The 25,216-nt window shown below is 40.6% G+C and overlaps 1 protein-coding gene across 1 annotated transcript in view; it reads right to left on the reverse strand.

Moving 5' to 3' along the window:
• The window catches only part of SH2D4B (SH2 domain containing 4B), a 69,723-nt gene that overhangs the window by 43,830 nt on the left and 677 nt on the right, over window positions 1–25,216 (reverse strand). Inside the window, exons 2-3 of the mRNA XM_087933876.1 lie at window positions 8,468–8,627; window positions 7,722–7,872 (exon numbers count right to left, since the gene is read on the reverse strand). Coding sequence (XP_087790002.1) covers window positions 7,722–7,872; window positions 8,468–8,627 — 311 coding nt within the window. The remainder of the gene's footprint in view (window positions 1–7,721; window positions 7,873–8,467; window positions 8,628–25,216) is intronic.

Here is a 25,216-nt window from a genome sequence, read left to right on the forward strand (position 1 = left end):
CATTCCTCTCTTTACTCTTGAAAGCATATGGGGCAGGGTGTAGCCAGCCTTGGGACTGTGAAAAACTGTTCATGTTCAAAATATTTCCAGTTCAAAGCACACCGTTCTGATCTTACTTTCCAGCGTTGAAACAAGGCGGTGTAAGCATAAAACGATTTGTTTCATAGAACATAGGATGACAGTCGGAAGGGACCTTGGGCTGGACTTAGATCTGTTGTGGGCATGCAGGAACTCGAGACTGATGATGCATTTGACTCCTCCCTCAGGCTCAGCTCCTTTTTTCCCGAGAGCTCAGGGCAACTTACTTGGAGGTCTTCTAGTCCAATCCACTTCTCAAACAGAAGACCCTACACCAAATGCCTCCAGTGATGTAATACCCCCAACTTCTGGAGGGAAGTTGTTCCACTGGTTAATTGTTCGTTATTTCTAGGTTGCTTCTCTCCTTGGTTAATTCCCATCCATTGCTTCTTATCCTGCCTTATGGTGCTTTGGAAAATAGGTTGACCCTCCTCTTCTTTGTAGGAGTCCTTCAAATATTGGAAGACTGCTATACTGTCACTCCTGGTCCTTCTTTTCATTCAACTAGACATACTCAATTCCTGCAACCATTCATCATATGTTTCAGCCTAATCATCTTTGTTGCTCTTTTCTGCATTTTGCTGGAGTCTCAAGATCCTTTTTATATTGTGGTGACCAAAATTGGATGTAAAAGTTTTTGATCCTGCTATTTAACATGGAAATTCTGTCGCTTGATTGTAGTGGGCGGGAAAAATCTCTGATTAAATGTGTAAAAATGAATAAATAGAATGTCCAAGTTACCATTTGTTCTGGCCTGTCATTTAGATGTCAGCGCTTTCAATATTACTTACAATCTTCCTAATTAATGCTTGGAAAAAATGAGAAAAAGTGTCCTGGGTTTGGGATTGCAATGTTTTTGTGTTGGTTGAACGATATGCCCATTGCGCTGCTCAGTTTAAAAATACAATTCTTTAATCATTTTCATCAGAATTGTAGTAAAGCCCACGTCAACTCATAAAATATTTCTCTGGTCTTTTAGAGTTGCCAACAGAAAGGGAGGGGGGAGCAATGCTGCAGCTTGGAAATTGAAAGTGCATTCCATAAATAGTTTTCAAAGATAGTAACTAGGTGACAAAAGTTTCTGCCATGCAAAATTCTAACTGGAGAGCCTGATTGATGACTCTGGGCTATGGATGTGTCCCATTGGAGAATATGAATTATGATGTACCCAGGGGTGGGGTGGGGGAAAACCAAGGTCAAGGGTGACAAGGAATGATGTGTCTCAGAGTCAGCTACACCCAGGCAGTACCAGACATGTTAACTCCCAATAAATCCTTTGAAGTTTTGTAAGTTTGGCTGGAGATTCATGATTTCATTGGGGTAACTACCGGAATCCTGACAGTCCAAACAAAGAAACAAGATCTGCAACAGTGCACATGAAGGAGTGGAGTTGAAGGAGTTAACAAACAGGATGAAATTAAAAAGGACATATTAAGATGGGAGAAATTGCAATTATCATTTGTTGGGAACGATTTCCATGATAAAAAAATTATGTTTTGCGAGGATGATGTTATAGCTTCAAGCAATACCTATTCTGACAACCAATATACCATTTAAGGAAGAAAGATATACTTAGGTTTGTATGGAAAGGGGAAAAGTCAAGGGTTAGATATACAGATGCAAAAGAAAGAAGAGGTTTAGATTGGCCTGATCTAAAATTTGTGTTTTACAGCCTGCTACTTGGTTTAGATGAAAATGTGAGTTTTGCTGAGAAATAAAACAACAACAACATTAGAACTAGGATATTACAAACTGGGGTTTGGATGGTACAATAAAGTTAAGGTCTATGCAGATTTCAAGAATAATTATACTACAAGTGTCATATTGAACAAGTATGGAACTGATGTTAACACAGGCTATGCCTAAAAACGCCATAATGGATCTCAGCAAACACAACATTTTAAAAGAAAAAAAAAAGTAAGTAAAGAAAAATACTGTTAATTTATTGAGAATGTAGAAAACAAAGTAAAAATTCCACACCCTGTTCTCCCTTCCCTGCTTCCCTTTTCTTTTCTAGTGATTTTTGTACAAACTTATTGCATTTATCTCCTGATAGAAATCAAGAATCCAAGCAGTTCAAAGGAATATTGGTTTATTGCTCTTTGCAAGAATCTGAACTAGTAACAGTCAAAGCGAATTGGTGGTAGATAAGAACTCAAACTGGGCTGGACTTAGATCTGTTGTGGGCATGCAGGAACTCGAGACTTATGATGCATTTGACTCCACCCTCAGGCTCAGCTCCTACACCTGCCTTTTTTTCCTGAGAGCTCAGGGCAACTTACTTGGAATCTTCCCTCCCCCACCCGCAAAAAAATGAGTAGGGGAGAACAGCAGGGACTGGCCCAAAAGTTCAAAGAGGTGTCTTGCAATTACAATCATGTACTGCTCAACATTTGGGAAGCAGGTCAGAGATTTAGGGAGGGGCGTGACCAGAAATACCAGGTTGTCTATTTCTGCAAAATGTATTTTTAAAGGGAGCAATGAAAACTCCTCAGAAAAACAATGCAGCTTTTTTTTTAACTTTATCAAAACATGAGCATTCCTCTGGCTGAGCGTTATGCCCATTTCGCAGCCATAAAACAGGTGCAATCTGCTACAGAGCATAATGAGACCTGTCACATCATATTAATGCCTCTGCAGTTATAATATATAATATATATATAATCACTAGAAACTACTGCGAGAATCCTCAGGGAGCTGAAGAAGAAATGCTTCCTTGGTGAGAAAACTGTTTTGTTTTCCAAAGTTTTTGTTTGGGTTCGCAATTACGGAGCGAGTTTTAATTAAAGCAAAGTAAAAAACTGCATAATAATTGGTGTGTGTGTGTGAGTCAACCTTATTATTTTGAAAGCACAGCTTGATTGCAAACTATTATGTTCTGCTCCTACTGTAGCTCAGCAAAACACATGTTGAGTGAATGGAGGGAGGTTGATTTTTAACCTGGTTCTCCTCTGTTTCTTTGTCACATGACACTGATTTAATAAATAATCTGAAAGACCCAAAACATCAGAAAAAATAACCTTTAAGACACCTCTCATAGTTTGCTTTTTTTCAAAAGGTGGAAGGCTAGTCATGGCATGTTATCTTTTGTGTTCCCGCATGTATAAATCTTGGTTTCTATGGGTTCTTTGCTCAAAGAGTTAGCATCCATCATACAATACATATTTCTGACATGACTTTCTATAGGGCCTGTCCAAGAACCGGTCAATGTATTTAAATAGCTTGGGAGGGCTTTCCATACCAAAAGTACTTGGAAGACACATCGGGACCATAAGATGCCATCAGCCATTAAGTCTTCAAATGCCATCCCAGAGGCAGAGGACAATTAGTGCCCAGAGCCTTAAAACTTTTTGAGGCTAAACTATTGACATCCTGTTTTGCAGTTGGCATAACAATACCCTTGAACAGTTTTATCTTTGTGTTAATACTTATAGTTGCCATAGACCAAATTGGGTCCATGTGTTGAAACATGGCCACCGCTATTCTAGTTCAATGGTTAACATTTTGGCTTCTTTCTACAAGCATCTATTCAACGGCAGACCTCATGTTTCCATTTTAAATTGATTTGAGTTCTTTACAACTCAACATTTATCCTTCCATTTCTCCACTGCTAATAAACTTGCTACTAAGATTTATCTATTTGTGATAGATTCTTTACCTTACAGGTATAGTTTGGATTGATTCACTTCTTTTGCCTTCAAGGACCTAAGCTTCCAATAGGTTGATAGCTTGAGGGTTTCACCATCACTGCTCCAACTTTTTGGAAAAAAATCAACCTTTTCCATCAAGTCTTTGGAGAATGGGCTTAAGGAATTATGGTTGTCAGGTTTGATCCGGCAAGTTATAATTTTATGCTTTCATTTATTCAGTGACCTTGTAGACCTATAGATGTGTCCTAATTTGAGGACTGGAGCTTTCATTGATGTCTGGAGAAATGGGCAGTATGTAAATGATGGAAATATTTTTTTAGGCCCAACTCTTATTTGCATTATCCAATCTAAACATTTGCTGAAAATCATTTGGATTCCCGGTCAACAACATGGCATCATCCACATAAAAACATACATCTATATTCATGTTCCCAACCTCTAACATCACAAGAAGCATTCCTTATACATAAGTACATTAAACAGCAAGGGAACATCATATATCCTTGTCTTGCTTGCTCCTGAATGTGAAACATTTGTGATGCATTTTATTTATTTATTTTCGGTAAGCTTTACTTAATATTTAACAACCAACCTTACCTCCATGTATGCTTTATCATACGCTTACCATAAATCAACCAATATATAATAACCTCTCTTTCTCACTTGCATATATCAAGCTATCACTACTCTTGACTGTAGAAATTCTTCATCCAACTACTGTATTTTCTACTATAAAGACCTATATAAAGAAAGCACAACTCACCGCGACCAACTCATTGTGGGAGAACTCGCCACAGCCAAGTTGCTGCAGGACAAAAATTGCATTAATATTGAAGAGATGGTGGAATACAATTATTAAAGAAAGAATGCAAAAGAAGGACAAATAAAATGTGAATGACAAACATCAAAATAATTGTTTAATGATTTTAAATAATTAAGTTGAATGGTTGAATTATCCTGCAGTGAATTGTCCTGCAGCAAGTTGACCATGATGAGTTGGTTGTAGTGAGTTGTCCAGGGGCGGGATGCAAATATTTTTACTACTGGTTTGTGGGAGTGGCTAGGTGGGAGTGGCTAGGTGGGCATGGCAATGTGACTGGATGGGCACGGCTTCTTCTTCTTCTTCTTCTTCTTCTTCTTCTTCTTCTTCTTCTTCTTCTTCTTCTTCTTCTTCTTCTTCTTCTTCTTCTTCTTCTTCTTCTTCTTCTTCTTCTTCTTCTTCTTTATTTTTATTTTATTTGGTTTGTCAAAGGCTTACAAGATAACAGGTATAAGTATAAACATAGTTATGAATACATGAAATGGATACATATAAGACAAATAAAAGAAACAATAGGACAGGGATGGTAGGCACCTTGGTGCGTTTATGCACGCCCCCTGCAGACCTCTTAGGAAAGGGGTAAGGTCAATAGTAGAAAGTCTGTTAAATTTTTTGGGGTTTGGGGAAGAAACCACAGAGTCAGGTAGAGTATTCCAGACATTGACCACTCTGTTGCTGAAGTCATATTTCCTGAAATCAAGTTTGGTGCGGTTAGCCATGAGTTTGTATCTATTGTGTGCTCTTGTATTGTTATGGTTGAAGCTGAAGTATTCATTGACAGGTAGGACATTGCAATGTTTAATTTTATATACTATACTTAGATTGGACTGAAGGCGGCGCAGTCTAGGTTTTCTGGGTCTAGAATTTCGAGTCTGGTGGCATAAGGTATTCTGCAACGAGTAGAGGAGTGGAGAACTCTTCTTGTGAAATATTTCTGGACTTTCTCAACTGTGTTAATATCAGATACGTAACGTGGGTTCCAGATTGATGAGCTGTATTCGAGTATTGGTCTAGCAAATGTTTTAAATGCTCTAGTTAGTAGTGTAATATTACCAGAGAAAAAGCTACATAAGATTAGGTTAACAACTCTTAATGCCTTTTTGACTATGTAGTTACAGAGAGCTCTAGCACTTAGATCATTAGAGATGAGTACTCCAAGATCCTTGACAGAGTTTGGATCATCAACAAGGTCTTGACTAGTCAGCCTGTATTTTATTTTCTGATTATTTTGCCAATATGTAAGACAGAGCATTTATTTGTTGAGATTTGAAGTTGCCATTTGTTTGACCATTCTGATACATAGTTGAGGTCTTTTTGAAGGGTAGCAGTATTGTCTGTGGTGTTGAATAGCTTTACATTGTCAGCGAAGAGAACGCAGTTGCTCTTAATATGATCACAGAGGTCATTTATGTGGAAATTATGAAGAGAGTTGGTCCTCGAACACTGCCTTGGGGACATCACTATTGACAGGTACAGAATTTGATAGGACGTTCCCAATTTTGACCATTTGTTGTCTGTTTGACAGGAATGCTTCTATCCAGCTATGCCGGTGTCCAGAAATACCATAAGATTTTAGTTTTAGGAGTAGCTTGTCGTGTACCACTGAATCAAAGGCTTTACCGAAGTCTATGTAGATTGCATCTATTGCTTTGCCCTGATCGAGTTGTGTAGTCCATATGTTTTTGCAGTGTAAGAGTTTCAGATTGCAGGATAGTTTTTTTCTGAAACCAAACTGTTTATTGGAGAGTAGGTTGTTTGTCTCTAAGTGGAGGATAATGGATTGGTTAATAATTGATTTCATGACTTTACAGGTGACGCATCATAAAGAAATTGGTCTGTAATTTTCAACTAGCCTGCAGTCTCCCTTTTGGGGATGACCGTGGCTTGTTTTTGCCCTCAGGAAGCTTCCCTGAGGCCTGGGAAAGCAAAAAAATGGAGATGGGGGGAGGGCATACTCCCCCATGTTCCCATTTTTGCCTCTTGGACTTCAGGGAAGCCTCCTGGGTGAAGTCGTAAGACAGCGAGGGGGATCCCGGCACAGCTGATCATTGGAACAGCTGATCGTCGGAAAGGAAAAAAATAGACATACTGGTTTAACCAAATGGTAGCATTTTTTACTACTGGTTCACTTGAACCGGGCCGAATCAGTAGAATTTCACCACTGGAGTTGTCCCATTCCAACAAACGTTACTCTCCTAGTCTTTCTTTTTCAAAAACAATATCCTGCTGTAAGAAAAAATTCCAATCTAAGAAAGGTTTACCTCCTGGGAAACTGGCTATAGAAGTTATTCCAAAACCTGGGTTAGCTTTTAGCTTGGACTTCAAGAATTTCATGCCGGTGGGTCCAAATCTGCAGGCGTATTGAAAAGAAGTAAGTTTTTTTCTTACAACACTATTCCTGTAGATTTTGATCCACTCACTCTGGAAGTCTCTTATCTTTTTCAGTGGTGTATCAGGATTCAAGGACTTTCAGCTTGAAGTAGATGAGGAGCTCATAAAAAGGGTAGGGAAAATTCAGAGATGAAATATATCTATCTTGCATCCTGGGTGGAAGATAGACAAGAGTAATCTTTAGGATTCTTCTTCAAATTTCAACTGTGCTGTTCTTACCTTCATATATTATCTTACCTTAACTCCAATAGCAATTCTTGAAAATTGCTCCTGATTTTGTAAACCATTCATGCTGTTTTCTTGGTAATCGTACAGAGTTGTTTTCTTGTGGGATCTTTCTTGTGGGATCTTTCTAGTATTTCCCAGTCGCCCTAGTAACTTCTAGTTCACTTCCATCCAATTACTAACCAAAACTAAACTTTTCAAAACCTATCCACAATATAGGTCACATGGTCATTCTGTGTGTGTATTTGTTCTTAATGGGGGTGGAGAGCGATTGCCTCTCTGTCTACTTTTTGATAGCTAGTAGCTTGGAAAATAATTAAATCCCAATGTACCATGAATGGAATAGAATGTAGAATGGAATGGAATAGAGTGTAGTGGAGTAGAGTGGAGTGGAGTTGAGTAGAAGAGAAGAACATTGTAAGAGATCCAAACCCAAACATTGGAAGATAAAGTAGAGTAAGGTAGAGTAGAGTAAGGTAAAGTAGAGTAGGGTAGAGTAGAAGAGAAGAGAAATATTCTAAGAGATCCGAACCCAAACATTGGAAGAACCACTCAACCTTCAATTCCTCTTGGATTTTCTCCTCCTCCACCAATTTGGCTGCTTTGCGATCTTCTGCCTCTATCTTCCATTTCTCTGCCACTATTCGAGCTTTCTCCTTTGCCATAGCATCACGGAACTTCTTTGTGATTTCAGCTTCCTTTTGTTTCCTTTCCAAAACCATAAAAGAAAGAAAGACAAGATAAGGAGGTGTAAGTCAACCCTGAATTGTCATTGAGAACAAAAGTCTAAGGATACTGGACTACCTTGGCCTGTATATATGTCATTATTATATGCACATATAATAATGTTCCATCCGTTGATGATTCTCACTGTCATAAGGATCAATTCCTCTTTATTTCCAGGTTGCTTCTCTCCTTGTTCAGTTTCCATCCACTATTCCCCTTCGGGCCTTCAGGTGCCTTGGAAAACAGCTTGACCCCTTACTCTATGTGGCAGCCCCTCAAATATTAGAAGGGTGCTATCATGTCTCCCTTGGTCCCTCTCTTCACTAGACTAGCCATGCCCAATTCCTGCAACCATTCATCATATGTATGTATGTATGTATGTATGTATGTATGTATGCATGACCCAGCTTAGTTTCTGAGCCCAAGCAAGATGTTATTTTCCACTGAGATTTTGGCATTTTCAGAAATGAGTATCCATTTCAAAGACAACATTATCCAGTAGAATTCCAAAAGAATTCTCATTCAGTCGTATTTTTGACAGCAGTATTCTAGAAGCGGTTTCTTTGCAGATACTCACCATAGCTCTTCTGCTTCCTTCTGAGCCTGCTGTCTGGCTCGTTCTGCAAGAAGCTCCTCTGAAATCTGCTCGTATGACTTGTCTCCAGGGGCTTCTCCCATGATCCAAACCCAGACCTCGCCATCAGATCCCTGAAGCCACTGGACGTGCTTCCTGTTACCTGGAAGAGCCATCCAGACACATTGCTAGGAGGAGAAAGCTGCAGAGCCCTCAATCAAAACAACCCAGGTCTTGAAACACAAAGAATGATATCTAAGCACTGGGCCTGTGCAAGATCATGGAGGAGAACTTCATTTCAGCAACGGTGCCTGCAAAGCATTTCTCTGAAGTTGCCTTGCAAAGCGACCTGGCCACCTGCTTCTAGAAAAATGAGCAGAATCTAGCCAAGTAGTTTTACTTTGCTGGGGAAAGTGGGTGCACTGTATCTAGAAGAGCCTAGGTAAAGTAGGATTTGAAGAGAGACTTCAGCATATACAGAGTAACAGAATTACGGAATAACAGCATTGGAAGAGACCTTGGAGCGGATCTATGTATTTCCTTGACTCTTTGGAATAACAAGATGCAAAGTATATATATCAGCTCTTGATAAGGATCTACAATGTCTACCTCCTGCAACCGTGTGTGTGTGTGTGTGTGTGTGTGTGTGTGTGTGTGTGTTCCGGCATAACTCTGGAGTGCCTCAAGCAATTTCAACCAAACTTGGTACATGGATGACTTACCCTCTGGGTGCAAATGCTGTGGGGGTAAGACACACGGAAACAAATGCTGTGGGGGTTAGACATGTCTAAAACCCATGGGTGGGTGTGTGCCTTAAAATGGTTTCTACCGTACAGCACAGTGCCATGGTAACGGCTTCACAGCACTCCAGTATTCCACAAGGGGGCTCCCCCTCAGCCCTCCAAGGAAATGTCAGGCGATTGGCCAAGTGCAATAAAAAAAAATGAAACACATTCATAGACAAGAAACTCCTGAGGAGAGGAATAGAAGAACTGTGATGCTGTGCCAGAGACAGTACAACAGCATGAATCCTGACTACAGAATTTTCCTGTCTCTTTCAGGATTGGGATAAATAAATACCCAGGCAATGCCGGGTTATTGGCTAGTTATAAAATAAATTTGAACACTGACCCTATTTGCCACAAGCTAATCTTTTTTTCTGGGTATAGACTGATACAATAAACTTACTCCCTGCAAATAAAGTTGTGGTTATTTTAAAATTGGCTTTCATGGAAGCAACATGGTTATTTCTGTTTTTCTTGTTGATCCAGACTTCTTACGGATAAATAAATGCCTTGTTGTACCGTGCCAATTTGTGTTTTTTTTCCTGCCATCGTTTTCAAATTATATACTTTCTTTTATTTTCTCAGCGGCGTGCTGAGCCTCGCCTCACAATCAGGAGGCTGTGAGTTTGATCCTCTGTGATATTTCTCTCTCTGGGTGCGGTGAGTAATTGTCTGCTGCAAACTCCACATAGGTGTCAGGAAGGGCATCCGGCCAATAAGCGCTTAAGCTCTTACCTCAATGCAAGGGATTACAGGGTCATTCAAAGAAACAAAATATTTTATTTTATTTTCCGATCTGTGATTTAAGACGCTGAGAATAGCTACACACATTAAACTGGTCTCTTCTCTATTTGCCAGCCAGAATAACCTTAGATCTGAAGGACCAGGTTAGAGAGAGATCATCAGGGACAAATTAGATTTATCAATATATTACACTAAAGGCCAACAATGACTTGAAGGTACATACTCAATCAATCAATCAATGACCCTTTATGTATTGGCTGAGGATTATGAGAATTAAAATCCAAGGTGAGTTGGGAACTGGTTGGGAAAGGTTCTTTGTTACCTCCTCTTATGTCTTTTTCCAAGAATAACATCATAGTAAATCAAGGTGTTTTTTTCCCCAGCTATTGTACCTGTGAATTCATTCAGTTTTTGGCTTCCTTTTTAATACATTTAAGATTCATTCGCTCTTGTCTCTAATGAGACTTGTTAAACTGTAATGCCTTATTATGCTTTTATATTGATAGGTTAATCTGTTTTGGGTACATAAGAACTTGCCTCCTGTTCTCCTTCCCACTGACTTTTTAAAATTTCATTCCTACATGTGTTCTGTTTATTTTATGACTATTATTAATCATTGGTGTTTTCCTACCTAGATGTTATCTACAGTTGGTTGTGTGTTTTAAAATTCACTTGCCGACTGAATCAAGCAACCAACCTTTTAATCTTTGTTCAAACTTTCTCTCCCCAAATACACTCATCTTTATTTTCCTTATGTCTATAATTCTTATATCCTCCTTTTTATTGTATTTATAATGCTCTCATATTGTATCTTATTTTACTCTTAAACCTATTTATTCTTCTGTCCAGATTTAGAAATACAGGAATACGGAGACGCAATGGTGAACTGAAGATGGCTGTACTGAGAGCAGAGGCAATAATCACAGTAGAATGGAGAGGCAGTGAAGAAACCTACTTAATACAATACAATACAGAATAACAGACTTGGAAGGGACCTTGAAGGTCTTCTAGTCCAACCCCCTGCTCGAGCAGGAAATCCTATACCATTATAGACAAATGTCTGTCCAATCTCTTCTTGAAAACCTCCAGTGATGGAGCACCCACAATGTCTGAAGGCAAGTCATTCCACTAGTTGATTGTTCTCATTGTCAGGAAATTTCTCCTTATTTCAAGGTTGGATTTCTCCTTGATTAGTTTCCACCTGTTGCTTCTTGTCCTGCCCTCTGGTGTTTTGGTGAATAGATTGATCCCCTCCTCTTTGTGGCAGCTCCTGAAATATTGGAACACTGCTTATCATGTCACCCCTAGTCCTTCTTTTCACTAGAGTAGATATACCCAATTCTTGGAATCCCACTCTGGACAAAGGGAGGATTCATGGACGTAATTCATAAGGCAGTCAATTAGGTGAAATAGTGTGATGTCTCCTCCCAGACGCTTCCCCAGATACCTCTCCAGATGTCAGCTCAGGGGAAGATGAACGAATTCCAGGCATGTCTGGAGGGGAGTTGGTCAATGGCTCTCACAGCCACCTGAGAGGGATTTGGCTGAAGCTCCAGGTGGGGAAATCACACAGGTGGGGAAATCACACAGCTGCAGCCAGTCAATGATGAGAAAGAGGAAGTGCCTTCTGCTCTGATCTAAGAACACTTAGATCAGAGCAGGAGCCAGCTGCCTCCTCGTGAGTAGTCTGCTGACTTTCACTGCTCCTGCTGCAGCTGTGCTTCGGCCAAATCCTTCTCAGGCAATTGCTTGGGGCCATTGACCAACTACCCTCCAGACATGCTTGGAATTAGTCCATCTGAGATGATATCTGGAGATGTATCTTTGGAAGCATCCAGGGCAGTAGTAGGTTTCAAAAAAAATTACTACCAGTTGGTGGGCATGGCTTGATGGGTGTGGTTTGGTGGGCATGGCAGGGGAAGGATACTGTAAAATCTCCATTCCCTCCACACCCCACTAACCTGCTTTCCAGCTCTGTTCTCCTGTGCAGGGCAACCAAGGAAGACCCAGCTGATCAGCTAGGACTCAATGGGAGGCAGAGAAGAGATGGGGTTGGCAGTCAGAGGTGGGATTTGCCAGTTTTCCGAACCACTCAAAATTTCTGCTACTAGTTCTCCAGAACTGATCAGAACCTCTGATCCAGGGGAGTCATCACAAATAGTTGCACATTACATGAATTGAAAAATAATGTCTTTAGGCTATGTGAAGGAACGATAATTCTGTGTGAAGGAACCATACCCTATGAGAGCATTATAAAGTCTTACTTCCAAGGGGATGATATTCCAGAGAAAGAGAACCTACCATGGAGAATGTTCTTCTTGGTCCCACCAGATGGACCTCTTTAATGGAGGAACCTCAACTGTCTGCCAAGTATCTTAGTGCAATGTTTCTCAGGGTTCCCTATATCACAGTCAACAGCTCCAAAGGTGCTAATGACCAAATGACTGCAAAGAATATAAACCTTTTTTGTTCCTCACCATTCAGTCAGAATTTAAGAAGGTTCTTGGATGAGAATTTTTTTCAAGGAAAACACCAAGAAAATCCAGCTGCCTCTTGAAAAAGCACCTTTGGGACAACCAAGATCTGGATGATGGAGAACCTTCATACAACATCACAGTCAATACCTTCAACGCACCTAACTAAACAGAAACCAGTGCTGTAGTCCAAAGATGTCAGGTTTTTAATCATGTAACATCTAAACCTAGTAACATATGGAACCTTCCAGTAAAGAAGAAGAAGAAAAAAAACCTCCACCATCCTCAGTTCCTTACAAAAAAAGAACACAAAGAATCAGCTTTAATGATGAATTGCTCTGAGCACCAATGATTCTAGCCCTTATCCAAGAAATTATAATTTTGGCAAATTCTGCTTTTGGCAGCCCGATTTGTAGCATCAGCTTTCCATAAGGCAGAAGGCTATGACTAATATAGCCCAGAAAATGAACCTTTAGTAGTACTTGTAAAATGTAGAGAATCATCTTTTTTGGAACCATAATATTTTCCTGTGCTTTTCCAGTTCTTTCTACGACAGATTAATAGAAATTGTTTCTGGCTGAAATTCATTGCAATGAACTCCAGAAACAAGACCTTAGAGAGCAATAGCAAGTTCAACACGGTGCTCTTGAAGAATCATTCATCTCAAATGAATTGCCCTGCCTACTATGGTGCACACCAGAAGCCGAGGTTGTTCCTTTCCAAGCTCGGGTTTGCAGGGGGAAAAAAACCCCTAAGATTTATTTTAAAACCTCAGCGTTTGCAAAAGACAAAGGTTAATCCACAGCGGACATGCTCAGCTGATTTTCTTATGAAGATCTCTGGAAATGTACGCACTCCATTAGCACCATCTATGTAGGTTGGGTGGCAACTTCACCCGTCTAGAAGGAGTCACATGTTTGGCAAATCATAGAACATAGAATAATAGAGTTAGAAGGGACCTCAGAGGTCTCCTGGTCCAACCCTGGCTTGAGCAGGATACCATATACCATTCCAGATAAATGATTGTCCAGTCTCTTTTTGAAAGCCTTCATTGATGGACTACCCACAATTTCAGAAGGAAAGTTGTTTGCTCTCAATGTTAGGAAATTTTTCCTTAGTTCTAGAATGCTTCTCTCCCTGGTTAGTTTCCATCCATCGTTTCTTGACGTGCCTATTGGTGTTTTGGAAAATAGTTTGACCTCCTTGTCACACTTGAAATGCCACCAGAGAACTAATTGCCAAATGCAGGGCAAGGCCAAACTCAACACAGAGCCAAACAGAACTTTTCAAAGCTTGAACTGACCAGACAAACTAATTGGTTCCTGCAAAAGCTTCTGTCTCGTTTGCTCCTCTTTGATGTCCTATGGGAGGGACCAATCATCTCCGAGGTGGGGCTTTACTCCTGAGTTGACCTTGTTTTCTCAATTGTTCTTGTCTTTTGGTAGCTCTGTGCATGTGCAGGCTGGGGACTGGCTCCAGAAGCTCCCCCGCCTCACTACTGTCTGAGTCTAAAGGCAGCTGATGACTGCCAGCTTGCCCTGGCCCCATCTCTGCCTCCGATGCAGAGCCCTCATCCGAACCCTCCTCAGCTTCCAAGACTTGCCTTTGTGCCTCCCCAACCACCTCGCTACTGTCTGACTCTGCTGCCTGCTCCGTCGGCCGCCGCCGGGCCACAACAGGTTGTCCCAAAGGTGCTTTTTCAGGAGGCAACTGGACTTTCTGATTTTCCTTTGAAGATGTTTCACTTCTCATCCAAGAAATTTCTTGAGAGCTGAAGAAGCTTCTTGGATGAGAAGTGAAACGTCTTCAAAAGAAAAATCAGGAAGTCCAGTTGCCTCCTGAAAAAGCACCTCTGGGTCAAAGAAGAAATGCAAGATTGGAAGATGTGGAAAGAAGTGGGCCATAGAATCATCAAGAGTCAGACACAACTGAATAGTTCACATCATAATCATTATCATCATCAGTATCTTCGTCATCCATGAGATACTTCCTGGACCTTCTTCTTGGGCCAAAGTCTTTCTGATCCACTTTCTGTTGGACAACATAGAACGCTTTTCTGATTTTTTTCCCCAAGAGGTTCATCATTCTTACTTGATGGCATGGCCATCATATGGAAAACCATATGGAAGTGGCAGATGAAGTGTTACACAAAGACAGGCAGATAGTGAAGAATTGTCCTTTGTTGCTTTGCCAACATGGCTGCCTCCTCTGGAAGCTCTATCAGCTAGAAGAAAGTTTAGTGCTCGCACTGCACATCAAGAGAGGCCACTTCTGAATGATTGAAACTGCTGTGGAAGGATTCAAAGTGAAAAGAAATGCCTTAACACTCCATAACAAATGTTGTTGGTCACCCAAGTCAGTTTCAAACACAGATTCCTGGGAAGAAAAGAATCAACCAAGCTTCCAGCCTTATTACGCATATGTAGAGGCTGCAGCAATACCAGAAACTAAGTAGAATTGGATCAATTTCTAAAGGCCCTTTATATCTCTGCCCTCTGGCCACTCGCATGCTTGATATTTAGCTATGAAAAACATGAAGGCCAAAATGAATCCGCAAATTGTCACAGTGAGGCCGAACATAAATTATTTATGTCTGGTTGCCAGTGCTGAAGTCTGAAAATCCTGCAACATGTTCGTTTCTTTGTTTGAAAAAGCTTGTAATAGATGACTGTTGTGAAAATGGCACAATTATCAGAACAATCTGACCTTTTTAGACAACATAAGAAAGACACCTCATAAACCTACCGCCACACTCTGCCAGGAATTATCCAGAAGCAAAGACAAGATACAGAAGGATGAAAGAAGCAATGCAATTTACAAAATCAGCTGTAACCATTGCATCCAATTCTATGGGGGACAAACATCACATCAGTTGAAAACCAGGATCCATGAATACCAGCTGTCAATCAAATGCCAAGTTCCCAAATCCTTAATCGTTACCCACACTGACACCGAACAACACCAATTCGATTGAAGCAATACAAGAATCCTAAGCCATGCTACCACCTGCCATGCATGTGAGTTTATTGAAGGCTCCGGAGGCCTTTCTGGCCTTCTGGAACTTCTGGGAGGCCCATTTTTCAGCCTCCCTGAGCCTCCCAATGGGCTCTGCATTTACCTGGCATCCAAAATGGCCCATGTGGAGACTTCTGGGGAGGGAGGGGAGGGGCGGGCAGGGCCAGCCAGGGTTGGGATTTGGTGGTTCTCCAAACCGGCCATAAAGTTAGCTATGAGTTCCCCCGAACCCAGGCGAACCCCTAGCAGCCCAGCCCTGCAACTGGTACTCCACCTCCCAATGACCCTCACCTGATGTGACCTGCCCATCTCCAGACCCATCAGAAGACTCAACACAAGACTCTCAACTGATGTGACCCTCCTATCACAAGACTACTGACCTCACAAAGCCCTTATAAACAGAACACCAACGCTGACATTCCCTAAATTCTGCTGGAGATGTTGCCTAGCCTGGTGAGGAAACATTCGGAAGCCAACCACAAACTCAACTTCCACCCATATCCCATACCCGAGCTATACAGATATTCACCACTATTGTAAGTAAACCTGGGTCTGGCCCTGACAGAAGTCAAGTGGCTACAAGGAGGCCATGCCTCTCTCGTTTGATGCTGGCATTCATGCTGCGAATTAAAAGCAATCTAAAACAACTGGAGCTGCAGTTGATGAAATATCGCTGGAATCAGCTTATTGCAAGCAGGCTGATTTATCATTGTTTTTAGCCACTATGGCACCCCTGACAAATCCTAATTGCCAGCCATCTTCTTTGCCTCCAGAAATTGATTCCCTTTTTCAGAAAGCCTATTGCAAGCCCAACCGGATATCACATCTCAGAGATATACCTCTCATTAGACAAAGTTGCAACCCTCAGCCAAACATGCAGCATTCAGGTAGGTTTCCATCATTCGATTCTATGGCAGATTAACTGCTAATTTAATTAGTGTTTAACTAAAATGTGGCTTTAGGAATCTCTGGAAAAAAATAAAGGATTTCTACACTTGATAGAGTTTCCTGATAAAAGCACCAGCAGGAAGCTTGCATAACGCGGTGTTTCCCCTCCAGTCACCTCTGCAACTATGGATGTCCTTCTCCTAGATTCACATTAAAAATGGTTGATTATTGTCTTTTGTAGTACTTGCTAGGACAGGCTTGCCTTTTTTGATGAGGAGGAGGAGGAGGAGGAAAGAGGAGGAAGAAAGAGAAGGAACAAAGAGGAGGAGGAGGAAAGAAGAGGAGGAGGAGAAGGGGAAAAGAAGAGGAGGAGGAGAAGCTACTTACTATAGTAGCAACAGAAATGGTATTTAGACTTATATATCACTTCATAGTCTTTACAGCACCAAGAGGTTTACAGAGTCAGTCTCTTGCCCCCAACAATCTGACTCCTCATTTTACCCACCTCGGAAGGACAGAAGGTTGAGTCAACCTTGAGCCAGTCAAGACTGAGCTCCTGGCAGTGGGCAGAGTCAGCTCTTAGTAGTGGACCAGTCTCAAATGTATATCACAAGTCTGCCAGAATCCAGGCAGACATCTGTAAACTTTTACTTCCTTTACCAGTATTCTAGGGCACCAGGCCACCAGTTCCACCTGAGGCAAGCAGCTAAGTGTCTACCACATGTTTGATTGAAAAGAGGTCCCCTTCCCCAGCCTTCACTTCTCCCCCCTTTGACAGGTTCATCAGGCTCATTGTAAGTAGGTGGGTTTTCAGTCTAAACCCAACCCTGGAAAAAGAATGATAGGTTTTAATATTAAACCCCCACAACAAAGTGAGAACTTAGGGTATAAGAAGTTTACATAAGTTACAGGTACTCCACGTACCAGCTAGCATTCATTACCTAGGAACCAGACAGGTAAATGAAGAAACAGAGAGATGGAAAAGGCCAATAAACTCAAAACCACACAACTGAGCCAAGCAGCAGTGAAAATAAATAAAATGCATTGTTCTGTCATGTCAACTTTATCCTTCTGGTTCCAATTCTCCCAGGCCATTTGGCCAAAGGCTCTTAGTTACAGATCTCATCATAAAATATGCTGGTTTGTTTTTTTTTTTTACTTCTCCTTGCTCGATGTTCTCCAACTGCATTATTTAGTATTGTTATTTTCAGCAGGAATCATTTATGAACACCTGCAAAATTATCCAGTTAGATCTTTTGAAACTTTGAGAGTTTGAGTTCCTGGGTATTTTGAAGGAGGTGGCTTGGAGCCAATTTGCCTTCCTGAGAATCCAATTTCTGCCTGTGAATACAGACCCCAGTTTAGATGAATAGCTCACACATGTATAAATTATGACCCTTGCAGGTGAAGTACCTGTAAGTAGATTCCTGATAAGAATCAAATTATTCTTAGGAGTATTTTCCCCCGCCCCTCCCCAAATGCTGCATTTCACATAATGGCATGCTATTCATAATGAAGAATGGATTTCAGAATAAAGAACCAGTGGATGTGAGGCTGAGAGACCATTATACACACCCTGCCTTCTAAACACAAAAAAAGCACAGGGAAAGAGCTGTATGGCCATATGAGCAACTTGAATAATCAGGCAAAGGATGGGTCTTGTCCACCAGTTTTCAAAGCAGACCAGCAAGGATGCAGGCAGGATGTCATCTGTTCTGAGTAAGTGGGCCTGACCAGTTTGAGGTGGAAGATTGGGAAGTCAGTCTTGAACAGAAGGCCTGGTAAAAACCTTAGAGGTCAACCTCAATTTGTTCTCCATTATACCATTTGCCTTGCAAGATTCATTTTTCCTTGCCATGTACATGTATACACTGAACTAGACTGTGTTGTTTCTTTGTGTCATATAATATATGTGGGTAGATGTATAATTTTGTATTTATCCATTTATTTATTTTTTAAGTGTATATTGGAGGTGGTCACCCTTTAAGACCTGTATGCAATGAAGTTTCATTTTAATGTACGCCAATTAGTTTACATTCAAAGTGACAATATATATAAAACTATATCTATCCATCTATCTATCAATCATCTATCTATCATCTATCTCTATCTATCTATCATCTATCCATCAATCATCTATCTATCTCTATCTATCTCTATCTCTCTATTATCTATCTATATATAACTATCTATCTATATCTATCTATCTATCTATCTATCTATCTATCTATCTATCTATCTATCTATCTTACAGCCACAACTGAGCCTAAAATGTTTGTTGCTAATGGCTTCCCCATGGACTTCGCTTGTCAGAAACTCATAAAAGGAGATCACATGACCTGATAACACTACAGCTGTCATAAATACCAACCAGTTGCCAAGTGTCTGATCATGTGACCATGGGGATGCTGCAATGATCGTAAGGGTGAAAAATGGCCGTAAGTCGCTTTTTCCAGTGCTGTTGTAACTTTGAAAGGTCACAAAACAAACGGTTGTAAATTGAGACAGACATAGGATAACTCTCACTACTGGTTTGTACTGGGATCCACAAGCCGTGGATTTCAGAATGCTAAACAGTTACTGGCATTGATTGTACCAGTTGAGGCTTAACCATGACATTCAGGATCTTGGACAGTTCCAAATATTGTTCTCCACTGTTAGTCATGGTGCAAATTACTTCTTTTACTAAGCGATTTTTCTTTTTATCCCCAGTAATATTATTAGGTTTTATTCTGCCTCATGCTAAGCCATCATGATATTGCAAGCTCTGAGAATTTCCTGAATAGTCACATGCAAGATTTAAATGGTGTATCAGGGGCGAGAGTTACTTCACTGAGGCTTTCAATAGTAACTGTTGTGAATTATAACTCACAGGCTAATAAGTACTGATTTTATGAACATTGGTGAGAATAGGATGCGTGCTAATCATTGCACACCCAACTAACAAGGCCTCGAGGGAATTGGAGTCATTGAGGAGTTGCAATAAATTCTCCCCAATGTGCCTTTTCAAAGACCAATATCTTGGAAAGTCAACAATTCACCAATGTCTCATACACTCATTTTCTCAGACCTGCTCAATACATTCCAATGCATAGAGTTGCTGATTACAGTGATTACACCATACTCAACTTCTTTGCAATTCATCAAATTTGATACTCAGTGCATTTTGACACAAAATGTACCCCTTATTCATCTATGGAGATTATTATAGTCTACCCACATTTACTAGATGATATGCATTTTCCCTTAATACCAAAAGCTTGTGTTGGTTGCTCATTGCCATTGGTAACTCCACTAAAATATATTGCCCGAAATCCATGCATGCTATTTCAGTATATATCTATATATGTAAAAGCGAAATACCACTCACACATCATCGCAAAATCTCCAGAACCGTAAAGCCTACAAACTTGAAATTTGGCGTGTATGTTCCTCTTGGCTTCTAGGTGCTCACAAAGAAAGGATTTTTTGAAATGACCATCAGAGCATTTAGAGTATTTCCTATATTATTATAATCATATAACACGCTCTGATGCTAAGGAGTTCTACTCCCCATCCCCACCTGAAAAGAAATCTCTTCCAAATGCAAAACACAAGCAGAGGAGTGGAGGTTCAATTTTACTTTCACAGCACCAAGCAGATTTAGTACAGAACAGTTGAGCTAAGCCATGCCCAGGCTCCTTGCTGTCTCCTTCTTGCTCATAGAGGAAATACTGTTTCAGCTTCCAAACAGCCCTCAACTCTCTCACACTCTGATAGGACAATAGACAGATAAATACCGATGGATACTGGTAGGCAGAGGCAGAATTTTTTCTCCTTATTTTCCTCCCAAAAAACTAAGCCCGATCACATAGTTTTGTAGTGAAGCACGGGTATAGAGCTAGTATTCACATGGAATCGATTACATTTTCACATATATTTCGTGCTTTCTACCTAATAAGTGCAATGTTTATATCTTATAGAACCCCTGATCAGTTATAACTGCAGGGTGCTACACAATTAAAGACCAAGAGGTCTTTGTCAGAGGTGTACGTAGCTTAGAATTTATGTCCTATTTTAATGTTCTTGGAAGTTGTTGAGGAGCTGGGCATGTGCTCTGCAACACGGATCTCTTTTCTGTTGCAATTGTGAAAAAGGGAGGAAGGCAGCTTGCAAGCTTGCTAAAATAAAAATAAAGCAGTGGCAGGAGGCCCTGTGGTGAAGGATCTTCTATGCCATTTTTCTTGCCTCTCACCCTCGCATCTGAGAAAGACAGACATCTCTTCTCCCTGTGTTATTTCTAAGAATTTAGTGGTGGTGTATTACATTCCAGTATATTGTGCACTTTTTCTGTATCTCTCTGATCAAACCACCTATGTAAGTTTTATGTAGTCCTGCAAGGCAAAGAGTGGCCTGGCATAGATGCAACACATTCAATGTACTGTAGCCTGCTAGTTTTGCTAAATAAAGTGATCATTTAGAACCTCTAAAGCCATTTGAAACTAGCATTTTGCTCCCAACAATGGGAATTTCAAAACATACTGCCAATCACACAGCTATTAATTTAAAGAAAGATGCAATTTTTTTACCCTGTCAAAACCCAGCCAGATGCTGCACCATTCCACAAAATTATTTCCTAAAACCTGCAATTCTCTTAGCATCAGTAAAATCACTCTTTTTCATCCTGTTCAGCCCTCCAAGATCAGATTTTTTAAATATACTTTAATCATTATATAATTGATGACAGCAGTTGATTAACAAAACTGCTCTGTTAACAAAAAATGGAAGTCACGGCTAATTACTGGCATAATCAGAGTATTACTTGAATTCTATAATTTTGACACAAGCTATGTTGATGAGCAATTGAGTGATGTGGCCCAAAGCCAACAGTTCCATTCGATAATTTTTTAACAATTGTTTTGAGTAGTTATTTAATTTCAGATACATGTTGGACCCTGTAACTGTTATTTTCTACCATAGAAGAATGTTCTCCAGAGCCCAGGTAGGTTTACTCTTGGTGCTAAAGTCAAAAGGAGAGGGAGAAGCTGAACGTAATCCATGATGGCTGAGCAGTGCTTGTATGAATGAAATCAACTAACCAAGGAAAGTAGCTTCCAAAATCAAAATCAAACTTGTGAACTGTTGCCAAGTCAACTGAAAATCATGTATTGTCTCCAAGTCAAATGAAGAGACATGACTCAAAGATCTCAAATAGATTGGCCCAGATAATGTGACTCAGCATGGAGCATGTAGGTCAAGCAGAGGATAGAATAAAAGGAGGGCAATTCAAGGAATCGCATGGATGGAAATATGAAGGGGATTTACTGGTATGTTCCTTGAAAAACAACCCTCTGGATTTGCCACTGGACACAAAATATTGCTTTTCCACTTTTGTCTCTTACAGGAGACAAATTCCTTCTGTGTCCAATTGCACTTGGCCAAATAAAGCCTATTCTATTCTATTCTATTCTATTCTATTCTATTCTATTCTATTCTATTCTATTCTATTCTATTCTATTCTATTCCATTCCATTCCATTCCATTCCATTCCATTCCATTCCATTCATATTCTATTCTATTCTATTCTATTCTATTCTATTCTATTCTATTCTATTCTATTCTATTCTATTCTATTTTATTCTATTCTGCATTCTCTTCTCTTCTCTTCTCTTCTCTTCTCTTCTCTTCTCTTCTCTTCTCTTCTCTTCTCTTCTCTTCTCTTCTCTTCTCTTCTCTTCTCTTCTGCATCCCATCCCATCCTATCTCATCTCATCCCATCCTATCCGATTCCATTCGATTCCATATGAGATCCAACTGGATGAATCTAAATATCTAACTGGTTGCTACTTCAACCTATAAGCTGGAGGAAACACTGCGACTGACATTGTGATTTTTTTTTTTCTCTTAATCATTTAGAGGCTGCCTAAATGATGAGAAAAATATTCTGGCACATTTCCATCTCCCATGAAATGGGAACTCAACAAAATTTAAGTCCGCTATGCAGAATCTACTTTCCACCCATGACTGAATCAAAACATGGTTTCAAGTCATAGAGAATAAATAAATCAACATGATTGTGCGGGTCCAGAGGTATTTCTCAAGCAGAGTACTCCACTCCTCGACTCACAATAGAATTCCCTATGGCTCCAGGTTCGAAATTTTCGACATGGACAATCTGGAACTGTGCCGGCTGCAATCTGATCTAAGCATAGTTCACAAAATGGTTTTCTATAACATCTTGCCTATTAATGCAATCAATCACAATAACACACAGGCAAACAACTGATACAAATTCAAGGTAAACCACTCCAAACTCGATTGCAGAAAATACAACTTCAGCCACAGAGTGGTCAATGCCTGGAACTCAGTACCTGACTCCGTTGTTACAGCTTCAAACCCCAAAACCTTTACCCTCAAACTGCCTACCATGGACCTCACCGCATTCCTAAGAGGTCCTTAAAGGGGTGTGCATAAGCGCACCAGCGTGCCTACCGTCCCTGTCTTACTGTCCCCATTTATCTGTATTTATTCCCTTTGTTCATGTTTATGTTCATACTTATACTTGCTATCTTGTACATGTTTGAGAAATAAATAAATCAATCAAAACACACACACACACACACACACACACAGAGAGAGAGACCACTCTGAGCACAAAAGAATCACTGGTAAATGAGGCTGACCTTTCTTCTCTCGTCTGGTTTTGTCTCCCTTCAATTACAGAAGCAAGATCGCCCTTCCTTGAAGACCATCATCAAGGGTTTTGTTCAAGGTGCTCTCTTGTAATTTGTAATTTGGCCAAAAACTACCTAGGAAAAGACCTTTATCATAGTAGCTCTTTTCTTCCTGAGTCTTCTTCTTGAAGATTTCCCCAATTATGTCCAGCACAAATATTTCAGTGCCAGGAGAAACCGTATTATCTCAAGACCTTTTGGTCTTCTTCTAGAGGTAGTCCTAGAATTACCCAACATTTTCTATTGCTAAATGAAACAGTTGTTAAGTGAGTTTTGCTCAATTTTGAGACATTTTTTTTGCCACAGTTGTTAAGTGAATCACCGCAGTTATTAAGTTAGTAACATGGTTGTTAAGTGAATCTGGGTTCCTCATTGATGTTGGTTGTCGGAAGATAATCACATAACCCGTGGATGCTGCAATCATCAAAAGCATGAGTCAGTTGCCAAGCATTTGAATTCTGATCACGTGATCAATTTTGATAATGGGAGTGCTGCAGCCATCATGCTGAAAAATGGTCATAAGTCACTTTTTTCACTACCATTGTAACTTTGAACGGTCCCTAAATGAACTGTTGTAAGTTGAGCACTACCTGTAGCTGGGTTTTCTTTTTCTTTTTTTTTAAAGAGCATTCATTCTTGGCTCTTCTTAAATAATATGTGTTTTAATGTGGTTACTCTCAGTTCAGCTTCTATATTAGCATTCCAGAAAACCTCCACTCCCACCAAGAACTCCAAGACAGACATCCTCTCCAAAGTTCTGTTTTATTTGGGTAGCAAACTGGCACATCTGGGAAATCCCAAATCTGAAATGCTCTGTCTTCTTTATCAGCAGGAGCAGAGGAGGAAAGGAAGTTTGCATTAATACCGCATTAAATATCCATTATAATGTGCCGTGCCGAACTTCTAGCAGCTTAAACATAATGTGAGCTATTTAAGAACTTTCATGTTCTTCTGCCACATTGCTCAGGCCTGTCATGCAGCACAGATTGCATAACAAGGTTATTTGTTGGAGGTGTGAATTGTTCCCTTTTTAAGTGCACCCTTTAAAAGGGAATAAAAAATTTCCCGGTGAAGTGAAAACACCGTACCCTTAAGCCCAAAGGGATGACTCGAGATTAAGTAGGGACACTGGGGGGGAAAAGTATCCAACCTAGAACAACCTCAATTTCCAAGCCATTTAAAGTAGAAAATGTCTGAGCAGTCCCTGTTGGTCTCTGAGTTTGGTAGGGTTTTTTTTGGCAGAAATTTCATTACCCAAACTTGGTAACATCATCAGTGCTAGAAGGAAGTAGGGTTTATGGAGGAGGAGGAGGAGGAGGAGGAGGAGGAGGAGGAGGAGGAGGAGGAGGAGGAGGAGGAGGAGGAGGAGGAGGACTATGAAGTCCTTGGCGCTTTCTGAGCTCAGTTGATTTCTTGCAGACATCTCATTACCCAACTAGATAATATTATCAGTACTAGAAGGGAATGAGGTTTGCAGAAAGAAGGAGGGACAGGAGAAGGGGGGAAAAGGAAGAGGAGGAGGACAAGGAGAAGGAGAGGGGGGAAGGAAAAGGAGGAGAGGAAAGGAGGAGGAGGAGGAGGAGGAGGAGGAGGAGGAGGAGGAGGACTGTGGGGTCTTTTGTGCTCTCTGAGCTCCGTGGTTTTCTTGCAGACATTTCATTACCCCATTAGGTAACAACTTCAGTGCTAAAAAGGAGTGGGGTTTGCTCTCAGTTTGTATTCCAAGGCAGCGGCACCAGTGCCAGAGACCAGTTCCACAGAGGGAGGTTTTTCCATGGACTGGGTGTGTGTGGTTTTCACACTCTGCCTGGATCTTGCACATTCACAGATGGGGCTTCACTCCCTTGCAAAGCCCAGTCCTGAGTGAGCTGTGGACTTCTGCCAGTCCGTGGCCCAGGGGTTGAGTCTCCCTGTTCTAAGGCCTTGTCCTTCCAGTGGATGGAAAGCCAAAAGCCAAAAAGGAAAACCAAAAAGGGAACAAAAGGACCAAACTCCCCACCCCCACCAGCGATTCAACACTCAGATGAACAGAGATTAACACCAAGGTTAACATCAGACCAACAATCAAGAAATAAGCAATGCCTCAATCAAGGAACGAGCTAACGATAATCAGCCCAATCCAAAAATCTCCAA

The sequence above is a fragment of the Pseudonaja textilis genome, chromosome 4 (genome assembly GCF_049901715.1).
Source record: "Pseudonaja textilis isolate UNSWEBS1 chromosome 4, rPseTex1.2, whole genome shotgun sequence".
Lineage (NCBI taxonomy): Eukaryota > Metazoa > Chordata > Lepidosauria > Squamata > Elapidae > Pseudonaja > Pseudonaja textilis.